General features: G+C 49.8%; 1 protein-coding gene across 1 annotated transcript in view; it reads left to right on the forward strand.

Moving 5' to 3' along the window:
• ARVCF (ARVCF delta catenin family member) overlaps nucleotides 1-13,699 on the forward strand; it is a 553,290-nt gene that overhangs the window by 374,232 nt on the left and 165,359 nt on the right. Inside the window, exon 5 of the mRNA XM_078667927.1 lies at nucleotides 12,201-12,384. Within this exon, the coding sequence (XP_078524053.1) occupies nucleotides 12,201-12,384 (184 nt within the window). The remainder of the gene's footprint in view (nucleotides 1-12,200; nucleotides 12,385-13,699) is intronic.

The raw sequence follows: 13,699 nt of genomic DNA on the forward strand, positions 1-13,699 counted from the left end.
CAAACACAAATGCTAAAGATTATTTTCTTACCTGACACCTTCCTGTCTTTCACCAGCAGCCCGTACCTTCCATCCACCATCGAAACAAGCGTGAAAACACGTCTGCCAAAATTAAAAAAGGACTGCCGTAACGGCACGTCTTTGGGGGAGGCACTTTCCTTTTACCTCAGTGCTACTGAAGTGCGTTTTTTTTTTTAAATGTAATTAACCCGCTCTGGAGGAAAGCCGTCGACGCCTGCTCAATTAATTTAGGTTTTTCTTTGTCTAATTATCGTAAGCACTGGGAAAGGGAGCCGAGCTCAGGGCAGTAAACTGACACTCTGACGCCGTGTGTGGCATCCTCGTTGGTACTGAAGTGCGTTTTTTTAAATTTAATTAACCCGTTCCTTTTTTTTTTTCTGGGGGGAGACCCCCCAGGCCCCCCCAGCCCCGTTCCTTTTTTTTTTTCTGGGGGGAGACCCCCCCAGGCCCCCCCCAGCCCCTCCCCCAGCCGACCCCCGCAACCCCCCAATCCCCCTAGCCAGTACGTATATGCGTGGCAAAGACTGTCGTTGAAGGCATACGCGTGGAAAAGACGTTTGCGAGGTAAGTGCCTCGTAGTAAACGTCACGCGTAGAAAAGCCTTCGTTGAAAATGATGTTTCCCGTTTGCGGTACTTTTGCGTGCTCACGGAGATTTTTTACTGTTTCTAAGAGCTTTGCGTAGCACGACTACGCTAATTCCCCCACCCCTAGTTTAGAGAAAAGGAAAGGGGCATAGCAGGTCTGTTGACATTTTCTGCAAGCAATACCCTCTCCCCCACTTCTTTGCAGGAAGCCATGCTGGACAATTCACCAAAATGTCGGGGTAGCTCCAAGGATGTCATTCAAGAGTGGCCAGAGGTCGGAGTTGCGACCCCTGGCTTGCCCCTTGCAACCCCTGGCACTGACCCCGGCCTCAGAGGTGCAAAATCCATGCCTGGAACACAGGGGCTGCTTGCCCTAATGGACGTCAGTTGGGGCTCCACTTTACTGGTTTTCTGTAAAAAAACTTTTACTACACAAATAGAGAATAATATTATTCACTATTTGTGTAATAGAAAAGGATTACAATTAGCTGGAATATGTCCTTATCTGGTAGCTGAGGTAAGCAAAAAAAAAAAAAATCAGTATGATTGAGGGTGTGAGTGTGTATGTGAGAGAACGTGTGTGCATGTGTGCATGTGTGTGTGTGAAAGTAAAGGTCAAATGGCGCGTGATGTCACTTCTGCTACCCCTGGCATTTTGGTTAATTGACTACCATGGATAGCTCAGGGACATCGCTCACCTTTGACCCCACTGACATCACGAGCTCGACCCTTGTCTCACCCTCTGCCACTCATCAGACTCCTGGTTGCTGGTGGAAGGGTAGGCAGTAGAACAGGAAGTCATTCGACCCCGCTTACCTTTTACTGCTGCTGACCTCTGACCCTTGGAAGCAGGGGGTCAGAGGTCAACGTCAGTGCGAGTCAGAGGTCAAGCGAGTTGTAGCTAATGCTATCCCTAATTGATATCCATGCTGACAGCAAGTGGCGGGGAGGGGCACATATACATCTAGGCAACCAGTTGACCCAATGGTACCCGGGTAAATAAACTTAAACCCCTGATTCTCCAGGTGAAGGTTGATCATTTCTCATTTATTTAATCCTACTTTGTGTGTGAATCAATACTATTAGTACATCAATTATTTATAATATATGCACGCACGTCCTTAAAAAGGAGGTATGGGGAGCTTTTATCATATGTCTGAACAGTATAGTGTTTTCCAGTGGACGTATGTTTTTTTTCATTTACATTGTTTGATGAGAGTTTAAAAATAGATTCAAAGGCGGGGAAAGGAAACAACATTTAATCCTAAAACAAGATACATATGAAGTGAGGATTCACTTCTATGTTATGCTGTGAATCTGTTAAAAAGTGAATGAAAAGTCTCCATTTAGTAACTAAATGAGCGCCGAGGGGGCCGAGGGGGCAGAGGGCCCCATGTAAAGAAACTGAGCTGTGATCGCAGGAGGGGGATCTCTGATCCTCTTGTTTTCTGCTTACAGAGGGAGTTGGGATCTCGCGTATGCACCAGATCGAAGAGATCCTCTTTTACTCCCTTAACAGGAGTGACTGAGGGGTCCACATCACACCAGGTCTGAGATTATAAAAAACAGGGGAGCAGAGACCCTCTCTCAAGAGGGGGCACGAGGGATCCTCTCTCAGATCCAGGGACAGAAGTTCTGTCTTGAACCCAGCGGACAGGAGATCCTCTCTTCGAATCAGTGGGACCAGAGACACTCAGATCTGTGCAACCAAAGATCCTTCCACAAATAGATGGGTCAGAGATCGTCTCTGAGACCCAGCAGATAAGAGATCCTCTGGGACCCGGAAGATAAGATCCTCTTTGGGACCCTGCAGATAATAGATCCTCTCTGATCCCAGCAGATAAGAGATCCTCTCTGATCCCAGCAGATAAGAGACCCTCTCTGATCCCAGCAGATAAGAGATCCTCTCTGATCCCAGCAGATAAGAGATCCACTCTGATCCCCGGCAGATAAGAGATCCTCTCTGATCCCAGCAGATAAGAGATCCTCTCTGATCCCAGCAGATAAGAGATCCTCTCTGATCCCAGCAGATAAGAGATCCTCTCTGATCCCCGGCAGATGAGATCCTCTCTGATCCCCGGCAGATGAGATCCTCTCTGATCCCCGGCAGATAAGAGATCCTCTCTGATCCCCGGCAGATAAGAGATCCTCTCTGATCCCTGGCAGATAATAGATCCTCTCTGATCCCCGGCAGATAAGAGATCCACTCTGATCCAAGCAGATAAGAGATCCTCTCTGAGACCTGGCAGATAAGAGATCCTCTTAGAACCGGCAGATAAGAGATCCTCTCTGATCCCCGGCAGATGAGATCCTCTCTGATCCCAGCAGATAAAATATCCTCTCTGATCCCAGCAGACAAGAGATCCTCACAGAGACCTGGCAGATAAGAGATCCTCTCTGATCCCAGCAGACAAGAGATCCTCACAGATACCTGGCAGATAAGAGATCCTCTCTGATCCCAGCAGATAAGAGATCCTCTCTGATCCCAGCAGTTAAGAGATCCTCTCTGATCCCAGCAGATAAGAGACCCTCTCTGATCCAAGCAGATAATAGATCCTCTCTGAGACCCGGCAGATAAGAGATCCTCTCTGATCCCAGCAGATAAGAGATCGTCTCTGATCCCAGCAGATAAGAGATCCTCTCTGACCCCAGCAGGTAAGAGATCCTCTCTGATCCCAGCAGATAAGAGATCCTTTCTGAGACCCGGCAGATAAGAGATCCTTTCTGAGACCCGGCAGATAAGAGATCCTTTCTGAGACCCGGCAGATAAGAGATCCTCTGAGACCCAGCAGATAAGAGATCCTCTCTGATCCCAGCAGATAAGAGATCCTCTCTGATCCCAGCAGATAAGAGATCCTCTCTGATCCCAGCAGATAAGAGATCCTCTCTTATCCCCGGCAGATAAGAGATCCTCTCTTATCCCCGGCAGATAAAGAGATCCTCTCTTAGACCCGGCAGATAAGAGATCCTCTCTGATCCCCGGTAGATGAGATCCTCTCTGATCCCCGGCAGATAAGAGATCCTCTCTGATCCCAGCAGATAAAAGATCCTCTCTGATCCCAGCAGACAAGAGATCCTCACAGAGACCTGGCAGATAAGAGATCCTCTCTGATCCCAGCAGATAAGAGATCCTCTCTGAGACCCAGCAGATAAGAGATCCTCTCTGAGACCCAGCAGATAAGAGATCCTCTCTGATCCCTGGCAGATAAGAGATCCTCTTAGACCCGGCAGATAAGAGATCCTCTCTGATCCCAGCAGATAAGAGACCCTCTCTGATCCAAGCAGATAAGAGATCCTCTCTGAGACCCGGCAGATAAGAGATCCTCTCTGATCCCAGCAGATAAGAGATCCTCTGAGACCCAGCAGATAAGAGATCCTCTCTGATCCACGGCAGATAAGAGATCCTCTCTGATCCCAGCAGATAAGAGATCCTCTCTTATCCCCGGCAGATAAGAGATCCTCTGAGGCCCGGCAGACAAGAGATCATCACAGAGACCTGGCAGATAAGAGATCCTCTCTGATCCCAGCAGATAAGAGATCCTCTCTGATCCCAGCAGATAAGAGATCCTCTCTGAGACCCATCAGATAAGAGATCCTCTCTGAGACCCAGCAGATAAGGGATCCTCTCTGATCCCAGCAGATAAGAGATCCTCTCTGATCCAAGCAGATAAGAGATCCTCTCTGATCCCCGGCAGATAAGAGATCCTCTCTGATCCCCGGCAGATAAGAGATCCTCTCTGATCCCCGGCAGATAGAGATCCTCTCTGATCCCTGGCAGATAAGAGATCCTCTCTGATCCCGGCAGATAAGAGATCCTCTCTGATCCCTGGCAGAAAAGAGATCCTCTCTGATCCCAGCAGATAAGAGATCCTTTCTGATCCCAACAGACAAGAGATCCTCACAGAGACCTGGCAGATAAGAGATCCTCTCTGATCCCAGCAGATAAGAGATAGTCTCTGAGACCCGGCAGATAAAGAGATCCTCTCTGAGACCCAGCAGATAAGAGATCCTCTCTGATCCCAGCAGATAAGAGATCCTTTCTGATCCCAGCAGACAAGAGATCCTCACAGAGACCTGGCAGATAAGAGATCCTCTCTGATCCCCGGCAGATAAGAGATCCTCTCTGATCCCCGGCAGATAAGAGATCCTCTCTGATCCCCGGCAGATAAGAGATCCTCTCTGATCCCCGGCAGATAGAGATCCTCTCTGATCCCTGGCAGATAAGAGATCCTCTCTGATCCCGGCAGATAAGAGATCCTCTCTGATCCCTGGCAGAAAAGAGATCCTCTCTGATCCCAGCAGATAAGAGATCCTTTCTGATCCCAACAGACAAGAGATCCTCACAGAGACCTGGCAGATAAGAGATCCTCTCTGATCCCAGCAGATAAGAGATAGTCTCTGAGACCCGGCAGATAAAGAGATCCTCTCTGAGACCCAGCAGATAAGAGATCCTCTCTGATCCCAGCAGATAAGAGATCCTTTCTGATCCCAGCAGACAAGAGATCCTCACAGAGACCTGGCAGATAAGAGATCCTCTCTGATCCCCGGCAGATAAGAGATCCTCTCTGATCCCCGGCAGATAAGAGATCCTCTCTGATCCCCGGCAGATAAGAGATCCTCTCTGATCCCCGGCAGATAAGAGATCCTCTCTGATCCCAGCAGATAAGAGATCCTCTCTGATCCCAGCAGATAAGAGATCCTCTCTGATCCCAGCAGATAAGAGATCCTCACAGAGACCTGGCAGATAAGAGATCCTCTCTGATCTCTCTTTGGTTCCGGAAATGGGACTAACATGGAACAAGAACAGCGTAAAGATCTAAAAGAGAAGTTAGAAAATATTCTCCAGGAAAGGGTTGCACTGAGATGGGAAGTAAGTAAGCTCTCCAACTTTGAATACGGTGAGTCCGCAGGAAAGGTCCTCGCCTGGAAAATTAAATCGGAGCAGGCAAAAAAACATATAAAACATATTATTGTAGAGGGCGAGACATTTGAAAGATCGTCTGTCAAAGATATCGGAGAAGCATTTTTGGAGTTTTTCCAGCAAATATATAAGGAAGAGACCTTGGAGGACCCAATTTCAAAATCCAGATGGTTGGAGAAGATTACTCTTCCCATTCTTAGCTCTGAACAAAGAGATCGTCTTGATAGGCCAATTTCAGAGGAAGAAGTGAGGGAAAGTATCAAAAAGGTGAAGAGGGGTAGGGCAACTGGCCCGGATGGTCTCCCTGGTGAACTATTACGCGTCCTAGCACCTGAAATAGTTTCGGTACTGACCAGGCTTTTTAATGACATCTTAATAAACGGTGTGACCCCTCCTAAATCATGGGGCGAGGCGATTATTGTCCTGATCCTGAAACCCGGGAAAGACCCAGCTAAGTGTGGCTCATATACGCCAATCTCGCTGCTAAACAGCGATTATAAGCTTTTCTCAGCCGTGTTGGCAAACCGGTTGGGACGTGAGGTTGGCTCAATAATCCATACTGACCAAAAGGGCTTCATTAAGGGTAGACAACTCTCGGACCTTACATATGACTTAATTGGGGCAGTGGATATAGCCTCTACGTTCTCTCTTCCTTTGGCCATTATGACTCTCGACGCTACCAAAGCGTTCGATCGAGTAAATTGGACATACCTAGCTGAAACCATGAAGAAATTCGCATTTGCCCCAAATTTTCGGAGATCAATTGGACTCCTTTATGCAAATCTTAGTGCAAGTATTATGGTTAATGGTGTATGTACCCAGCCCTTTCTGATTACTAGGGGGGACAAGACAGGGGTGTCCCCTATCCCCTTTACTTTTTAACATATACATTGAGCCACTTGCACAATTTTTTAGGGACGATTCAAGAATTTCTTCATTTAAATTTGGCGGCTGGGAAAAGAAAGTAGGGCTATACGCTGATGATATTGTAATCTATACCAGTGATCCAGCAAATGCTTTTCCCATAGTGGTCGAAAAAGCCAAGGAATTCGGAAGTATTTCAGGCTACGACATTAATGCCGATAAGACTGAGCTAATGACATGGAACATTGCTAATCCGGGTGTTGGGGTGACGCCCTCAATTCGCTCAATACGTTACCTCAGAGTTAAAATAACACAAGATATCGAAGTCTTAGCAAAAGCAAACTTAGACCTGGTCGCCAAGAGTGCAGGGCCCTTTTGAGATCCTGGGTAGGTCTTAGATTATCAATTTTTGGGAAGGTTAACATCGTAAAGATGTCTATCCTTCCGAAACTGACTTTTATTTTTAACACAATTCCCATTGCATTTGACTCTAAGCAACTTCTTAAGTGCCAACAAGAAATACATTCTTTCATTTGGGGCTACAAAGCCACGAGGTTGGCTTGGAAAAAACTGAGGAGGAGGAGGGAAAAAGGTGGATTGGCCCTCCCAGATTTGCAGTACTATTCTTGGGCATTTCAGCTTTCCCACTCAAGAATGCTCTTGAAGTCACCAGATCTTACTTCAAATGGGAAGCTATTTAAAGCTATGCTGGTAGGGGCAAAACTCCCACTAGACGGGTTTTTATTCAAGTTCGGAGATCGAAAGTTTTTCAAGAAGGTGAGGCTGAAGACTCTACTAACACAACTGAAGTCATGGGTACAAATTAAACGTAGAGTGGGGTTGGCGTACTACTCTAATCACGCTCAAATTTGGGACTCCCCTGGGCTTCCACTGTGCCTGCAAGATTCTCTGGCAACCCCCCTAATTACAGCTGGGCTTACTAGATGGGGTGAATTGTTATATGGAGGTATCTTGATACCGTGGGAAGTCCTTAGGGAGAAAGCAGGGCGGACACTGTCAAGATTTAAATACACACAAATTAGCAGCTGGGCCAGAGAATTAATCAGGAAAGACCCTAATATCGGTAGAATTAGCCCTCTAGAACAACAGCTAGTCGAAAAATAGATAGGAGGTAAGGAGGTGGCCCTTTGGTATTGGTCCATACTGGAAGAGATAGATGGGGACCTTCATCTCCCAATGGAGCTATGGGGTAGAGAAATTGCGGCATTGGATGAGGACAGGTGGATAGAATCCTTTACCCTTCTGTATAAATTGATTAAACCCGCTTGGCTTAGACGAAACCACCTGTTTACTTTACATCGGGCATATCTCACCCCTTTACGTCTATCCAAATATCAAGAGGGGAAATGCTGTAATAAATGCCAACTGTTAGCAGCTTCTGACATACACATGTTCTGGGACTGCCCCCACATAACTACTTACTGGATGGAGATCAAAGTAACTTTGGATTCAATTATTAAAACCAGTATTTCTTTATCCTTACCATTTGTCATTCTTGGTTTCGACCAGAACATCACAGGGGCAGCACGGTCCTTTTTAGGGCTCGCCTGCTGTGCGCATGCGCATAGCTGGCGAAGCTCTATAGGGGCTTAAACAGCGTTTACCCAAGCACGATTCCACTGGCGATTTCTTGAAGTGCATGTGCTTTTTAGGTCATTGCGCAAGCGCAAGCCCTAAAAAGCGCGTGCACAATGCCACCAGCCGCCTGCCTGCCTGCCTCACATTACCACATCAAAGGCAGCTTCTCAGCGTGTGCTCATCCCCTAATTATTCACGGCCGGCCGGCCGTACTTTCAGTTTCACGGCCGCCGGCCGTGTCTCCTTTTATGCTAACTCCCTCTGTACCTCTCCTTGCATCCTCCTCTTTACTTCGATTCCTGCCGTTTTCTCTCTTCTCCAGCTGTTTGCTTTGCTTCCTTGTTAGGACTTGTGCCCCCCTCACCCTCACCCTCACACTCACTCACCCTCACACTCACTCACCCTCAACCCCTCACACTCACCCTCAACCCCTCACCCTCACTCACCCTCAACCCTCACCCTCACTCACCCTCAACCCCTCACCCTCCCCCTCAACCCCTCACCCTCAACCCCTCACCCTCAACCCCTCACCCCCTCACCCTCAACCACTCACCCCCTCACCCCCTCACCCCCTCACCCTCAACCCCTCACCCCCTCACCCCCTCACCCTCACCCCCTCACCCTCACCCCCTCACCCTCACCCCCTCACCCTCACCCCCTCACCCCCTCACCCTCACCCCCTCACCCTCACCCCTCACCCTCAACCCCTCACCCTCAACCCCTCACCCTCAACCCCTCACCCTCACCCTCACTCACCCTCAACCCCTCACTCACCCTCATCCCCGCACCCTCAACCCCTCACCCTCAACCCCTCAACCCCTCACCCTCAACCCCTCAACCCCTCACCCCTCACCCTCAACCCCTCACCCTCACTCACCCTCACTCACCCTCACCCCACTCACCCTCAACCCCTCACTCACCCTCACTCACCCTCACCCTCACTCACCCTCACCCTCACTCACCCTCACTCACCCTCAACCCCTCACCCTCACTCACCCTCACCCTCACTCACCCTCACTCACCCTCACTCACCCTCACTCACCCTCAACCCCTCACCCTCACTCACCCTCAACCCCTCACCCTCACTCACCCTCAACCCCTCACCCTCACTCACCCTCACTCACCCTCAACCCCTTACCCTCAACCCCTCACCCTCAAACCCTCACCCTCAACCCCTCACTCACCCTCAACCCCTCACCCCCAACCCCTCACCCCCAACCCCTCACCCCCAACCCCTCACCCCCAACCCCTCACCCCCAACCCCTCACCCTCAACCCCTCACCCTCAACCCCTCACCCTCAACCCCTCACCCTCAACCCCTCACCCCCTCACCCTCACACCCTCACCCTCACCCTCACCCTCACACCCTCACCCTCAACCCCTCACCCTCTCACCCTCAACCCCTCACCCCCTCACCCTCAACCCCTCACTCACCCTCACCCCCTCACCCTCACCCCCTCACCCTCAACCCCTCACTCACCCTCACACCCTCAACCCCTCACCCTCACCCCCTCTCTCACCCTCTCACCCTCACCCCCTCACCCCCTCACCCTCACCCCCTCACCCCCTCACCCTCACCCCCTCCCCCTCACCCTCACCCCCTCACCCTCACCCTCACACCCTCACACCCTCACACCCTCACACCCTCACACTCACTCACCCTCACACCCTCACACTCACTCACCCTCAACCCCTCACCCTCACACTCACCCTCAACCCCTCACCCCCTCACCCTCACCCTCACCCACCCTCAACCCCTCACCCTCACCCACCCTCAACCCCTCACCCTCAACCCCTCACCCACCCTCAACCCCTCACCCTCACACTCACCCTCAACCCCTCACCCACCCTCAACCCCTCACCCTCACCCACCCTCAACCCCTCACCCTCACACTCACTCACCCTCACTCTCCCTCACTCACCCTCAACCCCTCACCCTCAACCCCTCACCCTCACTCACCCTCACCCTCACCGTCACCCCCTCACCCTCACCCCCTCACCCTCACCCCCTCACCCTCACCCCCTCACCCTCACCCCCTCACCCTCACCCCCTCACCCTCAACCCCTCACCCTCAACCCCTCACCCTCAACCCCTCACCCCCTCACCCTCAACCCCTCACCCTCACCCCCTCACCCCCTCACCCTCAACCCCTCACCCCCTCACCCTCACCCCCTCACCCTCACCCCCTCACCCTCAACCCCTCTCTCACCCTCAACCCCTCTCTCACCCTCACCCTCAACCCCTCACCCTCAACCCCTCACCCTCACCCCCTCACTCACCCTCAACCCCTCACCCCCTCACTCACCCTCAACCCCTCACTCACCCTCACCCTCACCCCCTCACCCTCAACCCCTCACCCCCTCACTCACCCTCACACCCTCACACTCACTCACCCTCAACCCCTCACCCTCACACTCACCCTCAACCCCTCACCCTCACTCACCCTCAACCCCTCACCCTCACTCACCCTCAACCCCTCACCCTCACCCACCCTCAACCCCTCACCCTCACCCACCCTCAACCCCTCACCCTCACCCACCCTCAACCCCTCACCCTCACCCACCCTCAACCCCTCACCCTCACCCACCCTCAACCCCTCACCCTCACCCACCCTCAACCCCTCACCCTCACCCTCACTCACTCACCCTCACTCACCCTCACCCTCACTCACCCTCAACCCCTCACCCTCACTCACCCTCAACCCCTCACCCTCAACCCCTCACCCTCAACCCCTCACCCTCAACCCCTCACCCTCAACCCCTCACCCTCAACCCCTCACCCTCACTCACCCTCACTCACCCTCAACCCCTCACCCTCAACCACTCACCCTCACTCACCCTCAACCCCTCACCCTCACTCACCCTCAACCCCTCACCCTCAACCCCTCACCCTCAACCCCTCACCCTCACCCTCACTCACCCTCACAACACATATTGTGTTACAATAGGTGTCACATTTGCGAAAGATAAAACTATTGGCATTGTAAATAACAAAGCTATTAATTTCGCTATTTTCAAAACAAGCACATGAATAAAAAATGTGTCCTTTACAATACCAATAGCTCAAACTTTCCTAATGCGAGACCTATTGCATTGCTGTGCTTCTCTCCCCTGCTGCACTCTCCTGCTCTCTAGAGATGTGGCCTAACGACCAGAGCTGCCATCTAAGTCACGTAAATACAAAACATGTTGCATTCCAAATGCTATAGGTGTCACATTCGCGAAAGTTATAACTATTGGCATTGTAAATGACAAAGCCATCAATTTAGCAATTTTTAAAACCAACAAATAAATAAAATGTCATTTACAAGACCAATAACTCCAACTTTTCTAATGCGAGACCTATTGCATTTCCAATGCTTGTTGTTTTATGCTATCCTGTTGGCAAGACGGCAGATATGCATACATTTTTTTTTCCCCCAAATATCCGATGATTAAGCCCACCTACTCAACAGTTCAGTATTGTGGTCTGCCCAGATTTCGACATTTACATACTGGCTTTACTGGCATGAAGTTGCCTTGAGACATCGTTACAAGATGTATGGTTGTTCCCACCAACTCATAAAAATCTCTGCCTAAGTGTGTAGCGGCTCAATTTCCAGGGCGTTGCTCCCAATGGCAGTGAGCTGGTTGGGTGGTCTTCCCCGCATCTAAGGGACGTGTGTCGGGCAGATGAGGATAAAAAATAAATAAAAAAAAGAGATAATCTCTGAGACTCGGCAGATAAGAGATCCTCTCTGTGACCCGGCAGATGAGGGATCCTCTCTGAGACCCTGCAGATAAGAGATCCTTTCTTAGAATCAGTGGTACCACAGACCCGAGAAACCAGAAACAACGCCCATGATTTCTAAATCTTCCTGTGTTGAGTGATCCTTTGTTGTGCTCCTCCCAAAATACATTTATTGTAATGTGCATGATGGAGAAATGGACAGACATACTGCAGAGCAGTTGCATGTACCCTGAAGCTTCAACAGGCTGTGAGGTGTTTAGCTTTCCTACTTTGGAAAAGATTGTTTTGTCCCAGGGTCATGTTTTCTAATTCCCTGATTGTTTTCCTCTTAATCTCCCTTTGTGGCCATCTGATTCTTTTCTCTTCTAGTCCTCGTCTCCATAGTTTACCTTTCTTCCCACTCTCTTGTCCTTCCACCCTGCCCGTGTTTCTCTAGCACTTCCATCCTTTCACCTCTGTTTGCTTTCCTCCCCCCCAAGGCACCCTGTGGAACCTGTCCTCCTACGAGCCCCTGAAGATGGTGATCATCAACCACGGCCTGCAGACCCTCACCAACGAGGTGATCATCCCTCACTCTGGGTGGGAGCACGACCCCAACGAGGACTCCAAGCCCCGGGACGCCGAGTGGACCACCGTCTTCAAGAACACCTCAGGGTGTTTGAGGTACGTCTCACCGGTGTCCGTGTATGCACAGCTCTGGGTGTCTCTTCACCTGTAGAAGTTTGATTATAGGTTTCTGCAAGCACATCTCCAGGTCTTTGAGGTACATCTCTCTGGTGTATCTTTATCCACATCACTGGGTGTTTGACTTCTGTCTCTTTAAGCACACCTATAGATGTTTGGTATAGGTATCTTCAAGCACACCTCCAGGTCTTTGAGATACATCACTCTGGTGTCTCTTTTTCCCACCGCTAGACGTTTGATGTTTGTCTCGCTGATGTCGATGGGCCAAGGTGCAGTCATGACTTTAGATCTCTTGAAAATGCAAGAGCTTTCATGAAGTGCCTGATGGAAGCACCGTTGAAGTAATAGAAAAAGGAAATAATTTGTGACTATCTAGGCATCAGGTTTGTATATTCAGATGATCTCTTTCCGGTGTTGCCGGATATGAAACCCAAAGGGATCCATGGCTGGGGGATGGGGTCATACTCTCTTTGATGCTGACATCAGCATCTTTCATTGCAAGCATCAGAAACCTTGCAAGACCTGTGCACAAGTGTGTGCCGGGGAGTCTCCCTACTTCTCTAAAGAATCCAGGTCCATTGTGGTCTTGTCACACTCTTCAAGTTCACACACCCATCCCCGCGCTGTGGATTCCTCTGCGCCATCACAGATTTCTTGGCACTCTGTACCTTTTCAGGTTTAAATGGCTGCTTATCCTAGATGTGATTGCCCTGTGGTTAACACTGTTTCTTGATCTTCAAAGAAAGTAAGGAGCCTATCAGATGTGTTGTCCACCTGCTAGCGCCATTGGAATGTGTTGAACATGCAGACACCAGGCCAGCTAGTAGAGTAGCAATATTTGTCTGTATCTTAACAAAAAAGTTAATAGTGTGCAACCATATTATAGTTTACTATGTGTTGATAAAAAATTGCCTTGAAAAAAGTTGTAGTGACAAAACGTGTCGGCTCTAGTGGATGACAAATGAGACCAAAAGAACAACTATACAACCTGTCATCGCCTGGTAACTTAGTAAACATGTATGTTAGACTTTGGCAAGGACATTCTTGCCTCCTGTATGCACTGTGCATGCCTGAGATGGTATATCATTCTAAACAAGCACAGTTATTGGAGTGATAGACAATAAATAGGATCATTTGCATGGTCAAAGGAAACGCAACTTGTAGTATGTTTTGCAGTTTTTACTCTTTTATTGTACTCCAGACAACTATTATTATTATAAGCCAGTGATGATTCTGTCATCACTCCTGGTAAGATTTCTGGTAGCAAAGGTGTTGCCTGTTCTAGCCCTGCATG

The sequence above is a fragment of the Lissotriton helveticus genome, chromosome 11 (genome assembly GCF_964261635.1).
Source record: "Lissotriton helveticus chromosome 11, aLisHel1.1, whole genome shotgun sequence".
Taxonomy (NCBI): domain Eukaryota; kingdom Metazoa; phylum Chordata; class Amphibia; order Caudata; family Salamandridae; genus Lissotriton; species Lissotriton helveticus.